Raw genomic sequence first — 19,951 nt, forward strand, 5'->3', positions numbered from 1 at the left:
GTAAGGCTCAGCTCATCAATATCAAAAAGGATCCAATCCAAGAGCCAAAAGGTTAAGGAAGAAAAATAAGAGCTGTATACAACCTTGAAATATTGAAATTTAATCAAGAAGCCAGAGATATAATGCTATTACTAGGATTCTGTATCTGCAAAGTCTCATTTCAGTCATATTTTGATGGTCCTATTGGATTGCAGACCTTTTGCCAGGTCAGTCCACAGCAGGAAAATGCCATTTTGTTAAAAACAAACAAACAAACAAACAAACAACAAAGTAGAAGTATGGAAACATATTTTTGGTGTGATACATATACCCTTTTTCTGATGATTACTTTTTCTCTGAAAGAGTTGTTTTCTCCCTGATGAAAGAACATACTAGGCCGATGTGGATACTTGTCAAACATTTTATTTGTCATTCACACTAATTATGATACTGAATTTACAGAGGAAACTGTGGTACAAAGAAAGAAAGAAAGAAAAAAGAAAGTCTTCATTAGAACTAACGCAGCAGTCCAGCTGCTCTGTGTGCTAGTTGTAATGAATTCTCCCGTGGCGCTGGACACAGCCATCCCTATGTACAGCAAGAGTCTACTCTGATGTGGTATCTAGAGACTTCCTGTAGTGGGGGAAAAATCTACCCTATTATCTTTTCCTATCTGGTTCCAAAAAACAGCAGTCCTGTCCTGTTCCTCCCTCCTACCCTCCCAAAATTAAAATCCCCTGCAGTCAAAACAAAAAAGCAAACTTCCAGAACCTGTTAGTTTCCCCTTCTGGAAATGTTCAGCATGACAGTGTCAAGGGAGAATGTGACTGTTGCAGGATGCTGCAGCATCTGTTTTGTAAACATAGCCAGCAAATGCTGAACAAATGCACTTTGATGCCATTCTGATAGGAGCACATCTCCTGCTGTGTCGTCCCCTCAGACTTACTACACAGCCACCTCCGACTGAAAGTTTAGTTTTTGTTTTAAAGAAAGATGTAACTGTTGAGCCCAGAATACCACAAATAACCCACAGATTTTTGCACATTCATTTCTCCCCTACCACAAAAAAGTGAAGAATGTTGAATAGAGACCATGCTATAACTGTTTACAAAAGTGAATAAAATGTAGTTAATCTTGAAGCCTAAAATAATTGGGAAAGAAATAAGTCTCACTACAGTATTTAAGCAAACACAAAGTAAGTTCATTAAAAACACAGAAAAATGAAAAAAAAAAAAGCAGTGTAATTACAAGCACTAAATATTTTGCTATGAAGCTTTTGAAATCTATTTACATACATAAATACAAGTAACTCTGTTGATGCAACCCTTTTAGGACAAGGAGAAAAATGCCAAGTGATCGGTACTGACCAAGCAAGGTTAACAAAAATAAAATACAAAAATGTTACAAGGCAGGAAAACAAGCATTTTGCTCAAATAGAAAAAGGATCCACTTCTCCTCAATCTTCAAATACACCAATAGAAAAGGTCACCCAGAAAGCAGTAATGAATGTTTCAAGAGTGCAGGCAGTTCGGAACACTTTGGCAAAGGCTGTGGGGCGTTTGGAGGAAAGGTTTTCTCCTTTCCAGCAGATAATTTGGCATAATTCTACAAATCAAATCCTTCGTAGCAGGGATGCACTTTGCATCTGCCTCCTTCTTGCACTTAAGCTCCTGTACATCGCCCTGGAAGTGTAGCAGAAACTGTTGAATTTAGTATAAATGTGGTTTGAGAGCAAAGTTATGGGCCTTACAGCACATAACACCTGGGCCCTGTGTTTACTTTGAAGTTGTTCGGTATGGCTGCATCTGGAGGAGGAATTGTGTCTTGTGAAAGGAACACACAAGCTGATAGTAAGGATTGCCATTAACTGCATTTCTGTAGGGGAAGGTACCTAAGGCACTCTGCTGACTGCAACTTGTGAACAGAAGCACAATAGTTCTTTTTTGGTTCCATTCAGTTACTGGGATGATAAAACTATATAAATATATATATTATATATAAATATAAAAATATATACTTATATACTATAATTTGGAGACGTGTGAATGGAGGAGATGCTTTGTCCAAATGTCCTCTTTCTGCCTGCTAAGTGCTGTTAAGATACAAGAGGAGTGACATGAGAGCATTTTCATAGCTTTGAAGATCTTTCTTTGCTCTCCTTAGTGGACAGGGGATGGCTAAAAAAATATAGATTTGAGTAAACTGTGGTTTCTGCTAAGCACTTGTGTGAGTACACTGAAACCCACAGTGATTAAACAGGCTAATTCCGGGGGATAATGAACTTAGTTTTTCCTCTGTAAAGAGGGCGCGCTGCTTTGTGCTGTGCTTGTCATACACATTGAGGTTAGACTCACAGGTTTAGTTGCTGGCAATTACCACAAGTGAGGCGCTGGGAAATCCCAGGGACTTTTTATATGTCAGTAAAGACACAGGGTAAGTATGGCGACCTGTTCTGCAGTTTCTCATCCTGTTCACATCGGGAAGAGTAAAATTAAACTTCACTTTTAGGTCAAATGTAAAGAAAGTATATGTGTAGACATAAGAAACGTTCAACGGAGGGTCCAATCTCCAGGGTGAGAGATGCCAACTCCTCATTCTTGTGAATCCCTGATCTTTCTGTTTCAAAAATATTATGGGCTAGAAGGGGACAAAAGGACTTCAGCAGAAAGCAGGCTCTGTTGACAGGCAGGCCTGGTCATGTACTGAACCATATCGACTGGGCTGGAGTCACCTAGCCACAGCAGCCATGCCCTCTGCGATGAGGCATCTGTCTCCTCGGAGGTCCTCTCCTCTCCCTCGCTTTGGGGTTCGCACTCACAGAACTATGCACTTGGGTGGTCCAGTCACAAGGCGGATGTGAGGGCTGTATTAAATTATGATTTTAATTGCACAGAGACAGAGATGTGCGAGATGTATTCTGCAACAGAGATACTGTTTCAGTGATGAAGGACTTTTTTTTGGCTACTGAAGAGGTGAGATTCCAACTATGTAAATGTCATGAAAGGTGGGGTCTCTATTTCTGTATTCAGCAAGGTCTCCATACTTCCAAGATAGATCTTAAACTGTTCTGATATAATTTTAAAGTTTTCTGCCTTTTTTATTGAGAGCAAACTCTAGAAAATTATGAAAACTATTACACCAAATGAAAAGGACAAGGTCATGCATGTATTTTAACAGGAATATTTTGAACTTTTTCTGAGATCTCTTGAAACACTCCCTATTTTCTGCACAAAAATGACCTTATTGACAATGTAAATTCTTCAATTTGTAACTTTTCAATACCAAAGTGCTACTGCATCTGACTTAAACAAAGAAGCAAAATTATATAAAAAAAAAGAAAACTTGAAAAACAAATGGTTTTAAATAAGTCCAGCTGTTTTGCTGCCTGCAGCCAAGGATCTTTTAATTTGAATCCTTTAAATTTTTTTTAAACATCAAACACTGATCTGAAGTCCTGCTTTCAAATACTCTCTGAGTTGACCTGCAATTGTTTCACTCATTTAAAGAGGTACATTAAATAATAATCAGCTAATTTGGAACGCACACGTGTCAACATCAGCAGTTTGTAATGAATGAGTAGTACAACAACTGCCTTCAGACCAAACCCTCAAATAAAATAGTGCCATAAACTTTACAGTGACATCTGATATGTTTGTGCTGTAACGATGGGCAATGATGACGACTCTGTATTAAACATGCAGTTAGTATAAGCCTTGCATATTTGCTACAGGACAGAATATTGTATGCATCAGTCTTAAATACCCCCTTCCTCTTCTATCAGAAGATGGTGATAGAAGAACCGTTAAGGCCCCTTCTTTGCTAGCCTGCTTTCCAGATGAGCTAGACACCCGTGTTCAGTTCAAGTTATTTTGTGATGCAGGAACTGATCTGTTTTCCAGCGGAATGGAACGTGGCTTTTGTACTCCACAGAAATCTTGGCTGTGCTGTGCTGGGAGCAAATTCACTCATATTCCATCGGAGCCAGGACTTCACCCTTGCCATGCTAACTGCTTGTTGGCTTTCACCTTTGAAAGCCTCAGAGGCCTCCACTGGTGCTGTTAGGAAGCCTGGAAAAGCTTGAGAGCAGAATGGGGCCATATGGGGATCTATTTACTTAGGGAATATTGAGTCTGCCTTATGAAATATGTACATCTTGATTACTGATCCTGAGGGTCACCACTGGTGACAAAGGAAAAGCAAGGAAGGAGTAGGGAGAGATGACCCGACTGTGTGGAAAGGCACAGAAATTCACAGGGATTTTGGTGCCTAAATCGTTTCAGTGGGAGTTGGGCACCTAAATGCCTTTGAGGATCTGAGCCCCATTAGCTGAGTAAAATGAGAGTGTGATAATTGTAAACAATATTTCTAGGTAATTAGGAGGTCACTTTACCCATCGTTATTCCAGCCTTTTTCAATGTGATAAATTTGACTTTGGCTGCTACCAAAAAAAAAAAAGGCAATTGCTGATCTTTTTTAATATAGGCATATTTAAATAATAATAGTATCAACAAATAAGAAAAGTCTAAATATCAGCATAAATATCAATGAAATCATCAAAGTAGTACAGTAGTTGAAAATGACCCAAGGCTGTAGCCGTTGTATTAAAAAAAAAGTCCAAGAGAAAAAAAGTTAAATTAACTCATTGAAAAAGGGGCTGATTCTTTCAGTTGACAAAGCAAGAAAGAAGCAAGCATGATGGAAACACAAAAAAAGAACAAAATCTTTTTCTTTTTGCAATTTATAAGGTGCCGAGAGAAATAAAACAAATTAGATGCAAAGCAGGATGAGCTGCATCCTAAAAAAAAAAAAAAAAAATCCCCCAAAACAAATCCCAAACAAAACAAACCCCAGCAATAAAAAAATCCATATTCTTTGGAATATACAACGTGGTTTAAAAAAAAAAATTAAGAAAGAATGAAGTCCAACATATAAAACCTCTCATTCACAGCATTGCTAAAACAGAAGCATTCACAGTTTCCCTCTGGGAATCTTCCTATACTTCCTTACAGTTAATATGTCCATAAGATGCAGTAAACTCACTAAGATTTTTTTAGGTTTTAAATCTTAAAAATAGAAGTGAACCGAAACTCTCTTTAGGGTTGTGGAGACCTTCAAGCCCAGGCATGCTGGAAAGCCACAGGCCTGGAAACAGACTGGATACCTTTCTACCTACCCTCACTACCTCTGGACCCCCAACTCAGGCGTCCTCCTTTCCAGAAGCCCAGTCCCCCGCAAGGGATGCTTTGCTGGAGCGACATCGTTTTGACAGGGGCTGGCTAATACATGCCACTGCTCCTGGGAGCGCTGACTTCTGGAGGGTTTGCTTCTGAAAGTGATGTACGAACCTGGCAGGGCCCATAAGCAAGATGGGTGTTTATGGCATACCTATGGGCACTGGGAAATGGAAAGTACATTAGTCCTGACCCATAACTACTTAAAATTCAATCAGTATGGTCGCCACACTGCTTCCTCTAGCCTCGCTGTGGTTGCCATGTTAGTGGGGGAGTTGCTGTGGCTCCCTTCTGCCTCGACCACATCGCTCTGGTTGGGGAGGTTGGGGTTGAGAAGCGTCGATCCCGTGGAGGCATTGGTGCAGGGTGGGTGGATGCGTGGGGGAGACCGGTCTCCCCCCGAGATCATGGAGAACTGATAGGAGCCGGCAGAGGTTCCATAGTAGAGGTGGTAGGAGGGCGAGCTGGTCTGGAACGGGCTGCCCTGGGCCTGTGATGAGCCAGGGTAGGGAGGTGGGAGGTAAGTGTGGTATCTCGTGGCTGTGGACATGGCAGACATACCAATTCCTATTCCTGAACTGACAGGCGTTGGCGTGTAGGTGAATGCTCCCGGGTAGTGCATCCGAGGATCAGAGATGGAGGGGAGTGCAGAGAAGGAGCGGTCGATGCTCACCCGGGGGTCACTGAACGCTGTAAGCTCAGAAGCACCTGGATGATGGGGAAGGGAGACAGAACTGTTGAGCTGGCATAACGGAGGCTCACGTGTTCCAAGCAACAGCCAACATCCAAACTCTGGCCTACGGCTAACCAAAGCAGCCAGAACAGAGCTATCCCTCAGCTGCTCTGGAGAGTCACTGTAATGTTTGTAGGTCTGGATGTTTTGAATTAATTTCTGTAAAGCAGCAATTAAAGAGGAGTGCCAAGCTCCTGCCCTGTTTTTTATGTGTAGGTATTCACTCTTAGAGACCTTACAGCACATGGAATTATTTATACTTCCAGAATGTCCTCATCCTCAATGGGTGTGTGAGGAAGAGGGACACATATCTCAAACTGCTTGCCCAGCATTACTTGACTTATGAGGGACACTGATGAGACCTAATTATAAACTGTCCAGCTTCTGCATAGTCCCTCATTGCACCCAGTTTTATTTGCCAACTCAAATGGGAAGCTCCATGGAGCAGAGATTGTTCCTCAGGTACATGAGGAATGCACAGGCAGCGTTTACACACAAAGGCTCAGCCTACGTCTCAGCATTTGGAAGCACACTTCCCCACTGACTCTCAACACTACCAAAATCGAGATAAATCAAGTTCACTTAAGGTCTTCATATCTGGGTCCTCATATAATATCTCCGTCATTGTTACTAACTTCTCCAAGTATTGGCTCCAATGAGTATGTAAAAAAGGACAACGATAGTATTGCCCTTTTTAAGCAGAATGATGTATTTGAGGGTTGGCCTTTTTATTTCCTTTGCTTTGTGCTAGAAGCCTTTCTCATCCTGCCAAGTGAAATGTTTTCTAGGACAGTCAAATTCTGCTCCGTGCTGTTGGACATCAGTAGAAGTATGTCCAGTCCCACTGTCTCCTTCCCCGGTGCGCAGGGATTAAACAAGCAGAGCAGATAATGGCATCTTTAGGAAGGATCTTCATCATGACTCAGATTAATGGAAGGTGTCAGTCCCTGCAGCTGGCAGCTACGCATGATTAAAATAACAACAATAATAATTAAGAAAAAATCTTTCCAGAAGACACCTTCTTCTATCAGACAAGGCGTGGAGTCTGCAGAAGAGGAGCCATGCGCTGAAGGAAATACTCATGAGAAGAAGCAGAGAGAAAACAAAGCTCTTGGCTCTGACCGGATTTAAAGCTAGAGCAGACACACTGCAGCGCCAAGTTCTGAAAGCTCGTCAGCGACACAGCCAGCACAACTTGATGAATTCCTATAAATTTCTTAGAAAAGCTCTGACGCATGCTGTATGCTTCCTTTCTGACTTGGCCTGTCATTTTTTTCTGGAAGATTAATGGGACCCTGAACACATTTCCTTCCCCTAGACCCCAGCACCTTTAGACTTAACATGGCAAGACATGCTATGGTATAGAATGGCAGGAGCTTCAGAGTAGCTAAGGTTGAAGGTAGCATCTGACAACCTGCCAGATTTTAAACGGTACTTCCACACCTCATTCCTGAGAAAGAAATGAAGCTTCTCAAAGCTGCCTGGACACATTACTTATCAGATTAGGGGTTTTTCTTCTCAGTTTGGCAAAAAGCAGAATAATGAGACTTAATGTCAAGGTATTTCAAGCAGGTCCTATATTTTTGCTTTTTCTTGTGAGGCACTGTGGTTTTATATGGTAGGGCCTAGAAACTTGCCTTTTGTTCTGTAAGGAGAAATTTCTTAGCTATACAGCAAGGGGGTGTGACAGTAATTAGACTGGGGTGAAAATACTGTGAAATTTTTTTTCTAGGAATATTGAATGACATTTATATAGATGTAACATTTTGGAAGCATTATAAAGAAGCACGTAAGATCTGTAGAGATGAACCCCCATGTACAGAATTCAGACAGGAAAGAAAAGGATACTGACGTGAATGGAGCTCTTCTAGGTTCCCTCTCAAGTGTTGGAGAAAATATACCTGCCATAAGGTAAATCACTTTGACACAGGCACAAAATGCACTGATAAGCCCTAGTGCTCATGCTCTACCTCCATGCTCACCATGTACCACCAAAGAGACACAGAGTGCAGTTACTTCACGGTTACATGGCTGTCTTCTGTTAGACTGTGCATTCCTGGGGCAGCTACCTTGGCTGCCTTTGGTGCTCATACCGCACATGGCACAGCAAGAGCCCTGGTACACAATGATGACATTTGGGTACTACGGCAATGCAAAAAATATTCCCTTTCCAAATTGAGTGCATTCACTTATTTGAGTGTAACCTCAGTTGCCACACTGGTAAAGGTAAAATGTGATTAACATCTCCATTCAGTCTGAGTCACATATCCACACCTACCAGTACACATGCATCAGTCAACCCTGTAGAGGGTTTGAAAATCAAAATAGGTGGTAAACATTGATTTCAGAAAATTCTGTAAATAAAAAATACTTTTCTAAATAAAAGCTTGATGAAATTACTTGTTTTACTTTAAATTTTCTGGTTACTATCATAGAATCCCAGTACCTCATCACCCTCACAGTGAAGAATGTCTATGAAGAAATTCCTATGAATTTCTATGAAGATCTTCATTCATCCTTCTCTGTTTTCTATGTTTCTGCATTTTGCCAGTGGAAAGGAGTGCAAAGGGAGGGAAACACAGGAGAGAAAATAAAACCAGAATCTTTTCATTTTGAAAGAAGAGTGTGTCAATAGAGAATTTTATAGACTTTTTAAAACAAGAAATTTCCTACATTCAGCTATTTCTAAGATGTAATTAGCACCCAGACCTAACAAATAATTTAATTTTGGTGAGCATCATTCCTGTCACTCTTTCAAAGCAGGCTGTGTATGACAACAATAGAACAGGCTGGAGCACGTTCAAGTGATTCTCTCTGATCTCAGAAGAAGCTCTGAGTATTCAAATGAGAGCAATATGTGCAGCCAAAGAAGATACGCTTTCAAAAGCCGTATGCAAATCTGAATTATATGGCTCTCATTCCTGCTGTTGAACACACACATATTGGTTCAATATGTGTGGGTTAGAATCAGCGGATGGTCAGTTAAGTATGGTGAAAACCACGGGGGGTAGCTTTCACTTCCATGCTGTATTTTCACATTGGCTTGTAAAGTTCTGCTGTACGATTTGATGAAAATGTGACAAGACAATCCAGTGCAATACTTAAAATGTCAAACCCCACCATCCTGCAGTCAGTGTGTCCACCCATAACCTGCTGTGCTCTGGCCTGAATTTAGGGTGAGGGAAGAGAACAGAACTGAAATACCTGTGCCATTCATTTCTCGGTAGGTAGGATAGCTCTTCAGCACGCCAAACTGTCTTTATAGTTCCATACATTTCCAAAGTGCTGCTTTCTCCTCTTTCCTTTTCTTTTTGGCAATGATATATTGGGCCCCAAACCATATTTCTTCACTCTTTGCACAAATCCCAGCAAAGTGCTAGAGAAGGATTGCTGCAGGGGTTGTGCAATAGACTTCACTGCAACTGGGGGAAAGCTGTGGCAGCATCCTGGGACATTGCAACTGGTTTGCACTGGAGTCAGCCTCAGGGTCTTGGTGAAGCCCAGTGCAGGGGGACTAACTTTTAAGTACTTACTTGACAGCCGGCTGGAAAGCTCTGCGGTGAGAGATGTCATGCCGCTAGCCCTGCCAGGTGATATTGGCGTGGCAGGGTGCACGGAGGGGGTGGCAATGGAGCCCAGGTACTGATAGGACTGGTCATAGGACCATGGCGGAGATGGCTGTACTTGCCTTGTATCTGTAATGAAAAAGAGACCTATAGGCTGTTTTGAATGACAAAACTTTGCAATCAAATATGTGAACCAAACCACATGGTGGAAATAGAAACTTAAATGCCAAGGTAATTACATTTCAGTTCCATAATCCCCTTTGTCAACAGACCTTCAGATGAATTGCTTTCTAAAATATTATTTGTGCATCTGTGAGTTTTGATGGGTTGGTGTTTTTTTTCTTGTGAAGCTTTTTGGTATTTCACATTGATGGTGGGCAGGGAAAAGCGGTCAGTGAAAAGCAGATTAAGCTTTCCAAGGTGAAAGACTATTCATTGCTGAGATGCATTAGTATTTTAGGCTGTGTGTTTGCAGACCTTCTAGCTAAAAAGGCATGTGGTGCATGGCACCAAGGAGACAAGAATACTGAACTGTAAGGGCTTCTGTGCAGATGTGTGAGCAGAGAAAAACAAGATTAAAATGTGCGTGTGAGAGAGACAGAGAAGGAGAGTGAAACTAGTGTCCTCCAGAAGACAGACTCCTAAGTGGATAATTAGGACTGGAGAATTGGACTTCCTCAATCTTCTGAAATTGCCAGGATGAATAAAATGACCAGGTATTTTGTACATCTATTTTGTATATGCTAAAACACAGAACTACAGTTCACAGTGATGGATACTTCTACCAGTAGTGGTTGAACTTCAGAAACAGAAAGCCTTAAACAACCCTTATGGCTCTGCTAGGCTGAAAATGCAGACAACCCGTAAGTAGAGGCTTTCTGTAGAAACCTCTGCTTCTTGGAAGCAGAATCTCAAAATGCACAGATGCATAAAACATTCACAGAAGAACACTAACCTGTTATTTTCGAGCCACATGCCTAGTTTGGCTGACGTTTGAAATCAGAGATGCACAGCAAGGAGTTTGTCCAAACCAGTTGCAAAAATGCAGAAACAACTCTTTTCTGCTTATTTCATCTTTGCATAGGAAGCTGGCATTTTTCAGTGTATACAAACGACTAATTTTTGTATAAATCAAAGTGAAAAAGATTCCCCTTCCCCTACATACCCAGAAATCTTTTCCTATTTATAGTAAATCTTTTCTAGTCTCTTCAGCTCTAAGAGCATTCTCCATCAGCTTCATCTAGCTAATTGCCTTTTTGAAAAAAAGCAAACGTTGGATGAACTGCATGAAGATAAAACTGATATCAGCATGGAAGGGAAATCTCCCAAGTCTGAGATGAAGGGCTTTGATCTTCCATCAGAAAGCCCATCTGGAAATTATTATTTTGTTGTGCTTTATGAAGATGAGTTTTACATTTTGTTTGTTTCATCTGTTTAGAAGGGAGGATTTATAAAGCTTTAAAACAAATAACTAGTAAAGTCACTTGCAGAATAAAATAAAGCCTTGTAAAGAGTTTTCTGCTGAGTAACATATTCAAACTCAGATATTATTAATATTTAATTTTTTTCAGGCAGACTTCCTTAAAAATAAATTCAGTTGACTCATGCTGTTTTAAAAGCAACATCCAATTGCATTAAATGGACTTTAGTAGAAACAAACAAAAAGACATAGGCACAAAGCCTGTCTTATTCTGACTTACAACATCATCTCATTGTTAATGTATGGTCAGGGTTTATTAAAGATGACAAGGAGACAGATGAGGGAATTCAGTCTCCAGGGTTAGCATTAGGATAAATACCACAAAGCATCGACAGTAAACGTTGTAATGGCATGACACTGTGTTTCAATTCTGAAATGGGGTTAATTAAATAATTACTCCCTTGTTTCAGCACAAAATCCCACTGATTTCAGTTCAGCAGTGCAGCCAAGTACTAGAAATCCTGATACTGGGAATCCTGATCCCCCCTTGTGGTAAAGGGCCCCAGCCCAAGGATGGAAACCCCCTTGGCTTGTCTTCCTGCCTTAGGAGACTAAATGTCCTCTGCCAAGGCCGATGCTTCAGGTGATAGAGCCTCCCCTCTGTCACCTCCCTTGCAAGGGCTCTAACAGGGTCACTACAGAAGCCACAGAACCTCTTTGGCTGAAAATGTTTCATCCCCCTGTTTTCAGATGCTCTGTCCTTAGGTCCTAGCACTGCAGAGAAGAGGGGAAAAGTCTGTCCAGAGGGGTCTGGGTATGCTTAAAGAGGGTACTGCCATCAACCCTAGTTTTTATGCTAAAAGGAGAGATTGTACTCTTTTCTCCTGTTACAGATTGTCATTGCACAGCAGGGCAGCTCTTTCTGCCACTTTTTTCCTGTTTCTTACATTGCTGGACCTTCAGGACAAGAGACATGGTTTTGTCCTGTACCTTGCCCAGCACGCGTGGGATCCTGGTCCATAAAACAGACCCAAGTGCAATAAACACATGACCAACAAACAGTAAGATGCAGAAAAAGCCGTAGCAGCCACCACAGCAGCAGGAGAGGAAGCAAGACCTTGTCATGGGTTTACTGAACACTGACAAGACTAAATTGAAATATGGTTTATTTCTGTTAGTGCTACTAGAATTAGTTTTGTGCTGTGTCCTGACTAGAAACTGCATAATGGACCAAATACACATCTAGTGACATCCAGAAAAAGGCTACCAAGGTATCTGACCTGCCTTATCCATTTGATGCTATTACTGACCTCTGGGGTACTCAAAACAGTGACAGACAGCCCAAGAGACCCCCATTATTAATCTCCTCATCCCATTAAGTTTTCTTAAGTGAAAGTTCAAAATACCAATCAATTTTCCATCTCTGTACCTGTATTCTCAATCCCTGTATTTGCTCTTAAAGATTGGCTTTTTGACATCAGACTGGTTAACCAATTGCAATCTATATAGTGATGTTAATAGAGAGCATTATATTATATACACATATTAAAGCAGGTTGTGCCGACTAACCCCAGGCATCACCTTCGCTGTTTTTTAATAACAAGTGGAGGAAAGTATCACTATAATAGCATTTTTATGGCACCACTTCAGTATGAAGAGGCAGACGCAGCTCCCAGTAAAGGCAAGGTTTGCATTTCTAGCAGCTTCAGTAGGATCTGGATCAGGGGCCTCAAATGGCATTTTATTTTTGTGATATCTGCTTTTCTTCAGCTTTCAGGTTAACCGAAATTAAACTGGAATGGGTTCAAATTTGCCACAGGACCGGGCTGCACAAAGAGTCAGCAAATGCTTTCTGAATCCATCTCTTTTCTGCTTTGAAAATAACAAGGTGCACATCTCAGAAGTCAGTAGCTTGGCATGGAGAACTGAATGTGTGGCTTTGTGTGGCTGCGGTTGATTTGGAGAAAATATGCTGCAAATAAAAGGGAGCTGCTTCCCAACCCAGAATATCTGTGAAGAGATTTGCAGGGAGAGCCACTTCAGCAAAGGGAAATAGCAGGGCTTTGGGTCCACGCGGTTTTAAAGCTGAAGAGGATTCCAAAATCGTTTTAAGAGCAGATCAAAATAGCACGAAACCAAAGAAATTGCTGCAGTTGGTGATCCATGCCCAATCCTCCCAGTATTCCTCCCATTAGCAAGTACTTTCCATTTCTGCTTTTTATGGTGTGAGAAAATGCATTTAAAACATGAAAACAGTTATTAATTGCAATAAAACACTCCAGGGCGAGAATTATGGTGCAATAATTCACACCTTGCTGTGTAGTCACGAGCTCTGGGCCTCTAGCCTCATGCCTAACAAGCTATTAAGCAGAAAGTATTGAACCATCTTTCATGCCTCGTCATGTTTTATTGCTGCAAAAAGGCTGCGTTCGGCTTGTTGTTTTTTGTAAAAAAAAGAAGTTGTAATTAAGCTGTACAAATGTTGCATAATGTTTAATAGTTTAATGAAACCGGCTTTGGTCAGAGACTCGGCGGAAAAAGAAATCAAGTAAAGATACGAAAAGAAGAAAGCCGGTGTGCCCGCTCCGCGATGCTCCCCCTGGTCCTAATGTCAGCACTGTGCCCGTGTCAAGCACAGCTCCCGGCCGCAGGCGGCGGGCTGCTCCGCCGGCCGGGGTCGGTAGGTGGCGGCGGAGCCCGTGCGGGCCGCGGCGCACACCCGCCTGCCAGCCTCGCTCGGGCACGGCTTCCCCAGCAGCCGCCAGAGCCTTCACACGACCTTTGTGAGCGCCTGGTCTCCGTTCCCACCCGGGATGCGGCACAGCCGCTGCGCTGCACTGGCATCTCTGGTAGGACCGGCCACGGGCGCCATGGTTATCAGAGGGCACGGGAGACATGCCGACACCCAGACCCGGAGATAGCCATGTAGGGCATGGTTAAGCAGGGTGAACAAATACCTGCCAGGCAATGGAGCTGTCATAGTGTGGCACAGGGCATATTTGGCTTCCAAAGTTGTTGTTGATACTTGGGTACAAAAAGATGCTCAGAGCACAAGATAAACTGTGACAGTGGTGAGACACTGGCAGAGGTTGCCCAGGGAAGCTGTGGCTGCCCCATCCCTGGCAGTGTTCAAGGCCAGGCTGCATGGGACTTTGAGCAACCTGCTCCAGTGGAAGGTGTCCCTGCCCATGGCAGGGGGTTGGAACTGTATGAAATTTAAGGTCACTTCTAACCCAAACCATTCTGTGATTCTGTGATGGGTCAAGACCTTGGTCAAACCCACAGCGTATCTCCTGAGCTCATGCAGAACATCATTTTGTCTATAAAAATGATCCTGAGCCTAAGGGACAAAGATATTGCTGGGACGTAATAAACATGAAGTCCTGGGATACCGTTTTGATGTGATTCTTTTTCAGAGGATAACACACATAAAAATGTAAAAAAACCACCCTCGTCTCCCTCCAAAAGAAAACGCTGCAGTCCTGTCAGGCACTTGGAGGGTATAAATCAGCAAGTCTTAGTGGGACTGTGGTGATTCATAGTACCAGGTTGGTCAGGATGTTACTTGAAATGACAGCAAAAATGTCTGTCACCTCGTAATTTCTATAGAACAAATACAACAAATCTATACCAAGCTGTCTAAAAGAAAGATCCCATAACATAGAATCATAGAGTCATAGAATAGTTAGAGTTGGAAAGGACCTGAAGATCACCTAGTTCCAACCTCCCTGCCATGACTAACATCTTATATTCTGATCAGAATATTATTCTTTTTAACCATATTAAAAGCCTTAAGCTTAGAATTCAAATCAGATAACAGGTTCCACTGTACCTATGAGCTGAAGGGAAAAATGCTTATGCAGATGCACGTGGCTTGCTCTGGGCTGGATCCTGCACACCTCTGAATGTGTTTTCTGCCCTTGGAGCACAGAGAGAGACTGCTCTCCGTGTGTCACTGCAGGTCAGACATTGCTGCCTGCTCCCAGCCAAGAGGCGCTGCGTGGCCAAATCTCAGTATGATACAGCATGTTCCTGGAAGCTTCGGAAAGGAGCAGCAGGATGTGAGTCAGTACGCCGTGGCATGAGCAGGATGGTTCCGGAGCCGGCAGCGGCCCGGGAGGGAGCAGGTATGCCTTTGACTCAGCCAGGCTGCCCGTCTTTCCACCTCCCCCTTTGTGCTGGGCTGCACTTGCACATGGGCTGCCTGCATGTCCTGCCTCACCCCTCTGCCTCAGAAATGGCACCTGCCTGTTTGAGAAACTACCAAACTACCTTCTGCAAGTGTTTGCTCCCAAGCCAGGGTCAGGGGAGACGGAGGAGTCAGCCCTGCGTACCGAGCAGCTAATTAACCACTATCTGTGTCAGTGAAAATCCCCCCATCCTCGGCCCAGCGAGATGCATTGCGAAATAGCCGCTGCTGCTGCCGCTGCCAGACTTTTTTTCTCAAGTTGCAAAAATTTCTGTCAGTCAAAGCCCGAAAGTCGCATAGCATCGAGCTTTGCAATTCCTCCACCAGCCTGGCAAGCACTTTAAAGGCAGCAACTGGCAAAAGATGTGGGATGAATGAAAGCTGGGATTAGTTTACTGGTGTCAAACTCAGAGGCAGGGAAGGAGAGAGTCGGATCCTTAACTACTTTGAAAGGCTTTTCTGAGTCTGGGATTTGTCCATCTCCCCCCCTCCCTGGCCTGATTTGCTAATCTTTCCAAAGGGAAACAGTTTTTACGGTGTGACTTTCCCTTCCTTTGAGTGTAAGGCAGGAATGGTCTTGATTAGACTTGTTCATTCAGAGAGGTGTCTTGCTTAATAGAGGAAATGGACTATGAGCACAGAAATACTCCATGTAGCTTTGTGCTCATGAGAAAGATGCCGCCTGCCTAAAAACTTCAGTTCAGCCTTTCCTCCTTCCCCTCTCTGCCAACATTTCTTACATGCCTGCCTCTGCCTCTTCATCCTACTTGCTGTCTTGCATTACCTCCTAGCTCCACCAGCTTCAGGTGAAATTGAGAGAAGTACAATGGACCGTGGTCCTGCATGAGTCTGACCTAGTCCCTCTCTGAAGCACGGCATCCGAAATTACTCCATCTCCCTCCCTCACTCACTCACTCGGGACCCAGCAAATCCTCAGCCTAATGCAGCACTGTGAAAAGGTGTGTCATCTCCCAGCAGCTGAAGGAATTAGTCAGTAGCTTAAATAAGGGGGACTTTCCAAAGGACAAGTTCATCACTGGCAGTGGCAGCAGCCACACAAGGCTGGTATTCTCATACCTCTCAGCGCTGGAACATGAGGAGCTGGAAAATTACAGAGCAAACTGTAAAATTCCACCAGCAGCCTCTTCACCCTGCAGGGTGGTTTCCCTCCGGGTGCCAGGCTGTGGAAGCCACTGTCACATCACAGAGCCACCTCCCAGCACAACAGCTGGGAGAGCGGCAGGTTTCACAGAGGTGGGTACAAGCTCTGATTTGCCCCTAGGGGACGTTCTTTAAAGCTTCCTAATTCCCACTGGAAATTTATAGGAGATGAGCATTCAGTCCTCTCTGTGGCCTCGAAAAGCCCCTCTTAGATTGCTAACAGGTGACAGGACTTACTCTGATTGAGAACAACAGTGACAGACATGTTGAGTGTCTGCAACTTTTCAAGGTGGGGGGGGGGTGGAAGAATTACCCAAATCCACAGCTATTCTCTGGAAAAGAGATCTTTTGGCAGCAACCTCCTTTCTCAGCATTTGCATTCATTTTATTTCAATATTAATGTGGGTTTTGGGAGTATTGCAAAGGTTAGAGAAGTCCTAGAGGCATTTGAGCCTCTAAAAAACCTCTTGTGGGATAGGAGAATGAGGGAGTTTCTCCACACTGAGGCACCACACTCCTGAGAATAAAGAGGAAAAATACCAGCCTCAAGCAGAAACCTTGCAAAAAACAGTTGCTGAGGCTGTTTGTTCTACTGCGGTGCTTAATGTTGATGCAGAACTTCCCAAAGCATGCTAGGTGCTGCATGGACATATAAGTGGGTACCAGCCCCTGAGAAGGATTGAGTGGGTAGTAAAGATGACCATGGGAAAACAGGGACAAGGAGTGGTGTGATTAGGTGCTGGTGTGCAGAGCACCAACTCTACTTTTCATTTGGTACTTTGCATTCAGTTTCTGTGTATCCTTTACCCCCCGACTCATCTTCCATACTAGCTCCTTTCTTTTCAGCACTACACTAGAAAGGGTCTTGAGGACAAAAATAATGCAAATCTGCCAGTGCCTTTGAGGATATATCTTCTAGTGCCTAATATAGTTAAAAACTGAAGTATTACATGAAGATTTTTTGCTAGCTTCTTTTTAGAAATAGACGACAGGAAAGGAAGAAAACCAAATTAATGCATCCTAATAATTTGTTTGAATTTCCTTAACTGTCTTCATGTCCGTGGCAAGAAACTCCATGCTCCAGTCAGTCATAGAATCTTACAACAGTTTGGGTTGGAAGTGACTTACAAAGGTCACCTAATCCACTTCCCCTGCAGTGAGCATAGATATCTTCAACTATACCAGGTTGCTCAGAATGCTAGTAAGACACCTGGAAATCATACCAAAGACAACAGGAGAAAGCACCTGTGCTAGCTGTGTATATTTTGTGTATATTTTTGGGTTGTATATGTAGGGTGGGGGTCCCCTAAAAAGCCTCTCAGGTCTCATTGCTAACTTGGTGCCAAAATCAGGAAGTGCAGACAACTCCAAATTCCAAACTGTGAAAACTCTGATTGCACAATCACTGTATGTGCTGCCCTAGCAGGTTAGTACATAAGCTGCTCAAATGAAATATAAACCATCTCTCTTCCTGAGTAAGCACACCCCTTCTGGGCTGGCGTCACTGCCGCTTTGAAGAACATGATGGCATTATGGGCAAACTGCAAAGTCTCTGAGTGCCAGTGACATGCCGAAGTCGGAAGGCTGAGTTTTGCAAATTAAGGATGCATTGTTCTTTGTCTTCGGAGGTATGAGTCACCCTGCAGAGCTGCAGTTATTTGTTCAAGAGGGAGACTCCATTCCACCACCCGTCCTTCTCTTCCCTCCCTCTCCGCATCAACAAGGAATGAAGTAAAAGAATTCAACCTTGACTTTCCACTCTTTTGGCTCCCCCGGTGGAGACATGCCACCAGACTTGATGTCGCTGTGGTGTTCTCTCCTATCTCCAAGTGTACTGCTAAAGCACAGACTGAAACAGTGAGGAAATCAGGAACAGATATCACAGAGATGTCGGCGGTGAGCAGATTTCATTTTTGTTCCATTGTGCCCAGCCTGGGAGGTGGCACAGTGCAGAAAGCTCTGTTGCTTGGGTGGAAGGATGCCAGTACAAGCACATACACGTATGTACATTCACATACACACGTGTGCATGCATATACACTTGTCAGCTTGCTGCATGGCTCTGCAGTTTCCTCTAGCTTCAGCAGCAGAGGGAGAGAGCAGGTAGCTTGCTGCTGCTGGGAGAGGGTATTGATCTGTGGTGACCTGTACAGGGACTATGGGGTAGGACCTGTTGGGGAGTTCCTGCTCCCTTTTCCTTCTCAGTAAGTCCACACCTAGAAATCACATCTACCCTGAGGCTGTAGGGGAATCACATGGGGACTGTGGGAGCTTCCTCTGACCTACTGCCACAGTCTGTATGACAAACCCTGCAGGACAGTGGAGCACCTCTGTTTCTGTCCCACTTGTTCCTTCCTCAGCTTCTCCCTCTGCTGCTCTAGGTCCCAGCTACTACCCTCCTCTTTACCTTTCCCTGAACCACTGTAGGTAGGTGAATGCCTCCCAGCTAATTCATTCCTTGATCCTCACACTGCCCCCTGAGGAAGGGTATGATTGCAGTCCTCGTTTTAGCAGGTGGAGAACTGATGCAGAAAGCAAAGCTTCAGTTCCGCAGAGCACTGAGAGCACAGCTCAGTGCCTGGCTGAGTCAGAGCATATGCGAATTACCTGATGTCACCCCAGCAGGGAAAGTTCACCTGTGCTAGTTAGCTCACATCCTGAAAGCAGTCTACCTGCAGCATTGGGCTCAGGTGGGGTACAATGCTCACTGAGAAGCAGGTCAATTACCCCATCTCACTGCTGGTGAGACTTGCTGCTTTGAGCCTGCCTTGGGCAGGTATATTGTGCCCTGAAAACACAGACACAGAACTAGGCTGTTAATTGTGTAAATAGTATAATGCTGACTCCTGGTGTCCTGGCTCTTGGGGAAGGATTCATCCTACCTGAGAGATCTACAATGTGGGTGCCTACCTCTGAGCTACCTGTCTAGACTCTAGACTTTATAGCCAGCAGGGTAAAACAAACTCTTGTGAGGTGCAAGTAATTTCATCCTAAGGGAGACATCTAAGCCAAGCCAGGAGGGTGAATCACACCCAATGAACAGGTGTTTCTCTCCCCAGTTGCAAAGATACCAGATGACTATGTCAGAGACACACAAAACATGGATGTCTAAAGTCAGGTGCAATGAATCACAACCTAGTTACACCTCCGAAATTTCTCTTTCATGAGGTGGAGCAAGACCAAAGGAAGTGGAGAGATATCTCCAGGGCCAGGAGCTGCAAGTCACATTGAGTTTACAGATACAAGATTAACTGCACCTTCCTCTCTAGGGCAGTACCCTTCATGTCTGTGTACCTGACCCTGCTGGTCCTGGAGGGCATTGCTGATCATCAAATAATAGAATCCTAGAATAGTTAGGGTTGGAAAGGACCTTAAGATCATCTAGTTCCAACACCATGGTACTCAGCCCCAGAGCCATTGCCTGAGTGGGATTCTGCCGTAGGATGTTCAAGAAGGCAGTCATGAGTTCATGTCACAGTGAAACATTTCCTAGCTTTGTGTCTATGTTTCAGGATAATTAGACATGAGGCTGGAAGTTCCTTGGATGGATTATTTCCACCGGAAAACCAAAAGAAAAGAGCTGAGTTGAATGAGGAAGTCTCTGCAGTTCACTGCCAGACACAGTGACAAGGGATGACTTCAGTGTGGCCTCAGGTATCTTGCAGGTTGCTCA

General features: G+C 43.6%; 1 protein-coding gene across 2 annotated transcripts in view; it reads right to left on the reverse strand.

Moving 5' to 3' along the window:
* Positions 1–399: 399 nt before the first annotated feature.
* Positions 400–19,951, reverse strand: part of RUNX1 (RUNX family transcription factor 1) — a 172,208-nt gene continuing 152,656 nt past the window's right edge. For both annotated transcript variants that reach the window (XM_080614485.1, XM_080614484.1), the window contains 2 exons: positions 9,477–9,638; positions 400–5,918 (listed from right to left, as the gene is read on the reverse strand). In XM_080614485.1, the coding sequence (XP_080470611.1) occupies positions 5,425–5,918; positions 9,477–9,638 (656 nt within the window). In that variant the 3' untranslated portion in view covers positions 400–5,424. The remainder of the gene's footprint in view (positions 5,919–9,476; positions 9,639–19,951) is intronic.

This window comes from Psittacula echo (genome assembly GCF_963264785.1).
Source record: "Psittacula echo genome assembly, chromosome: 3".
Classification (NCBI taxonomy): domain Eukaryota; kingdom Metazoa; phylum Chordata; class Aves; order Psittaciformes; family Psittacidae; genus Psittacula; species Psittacula echo.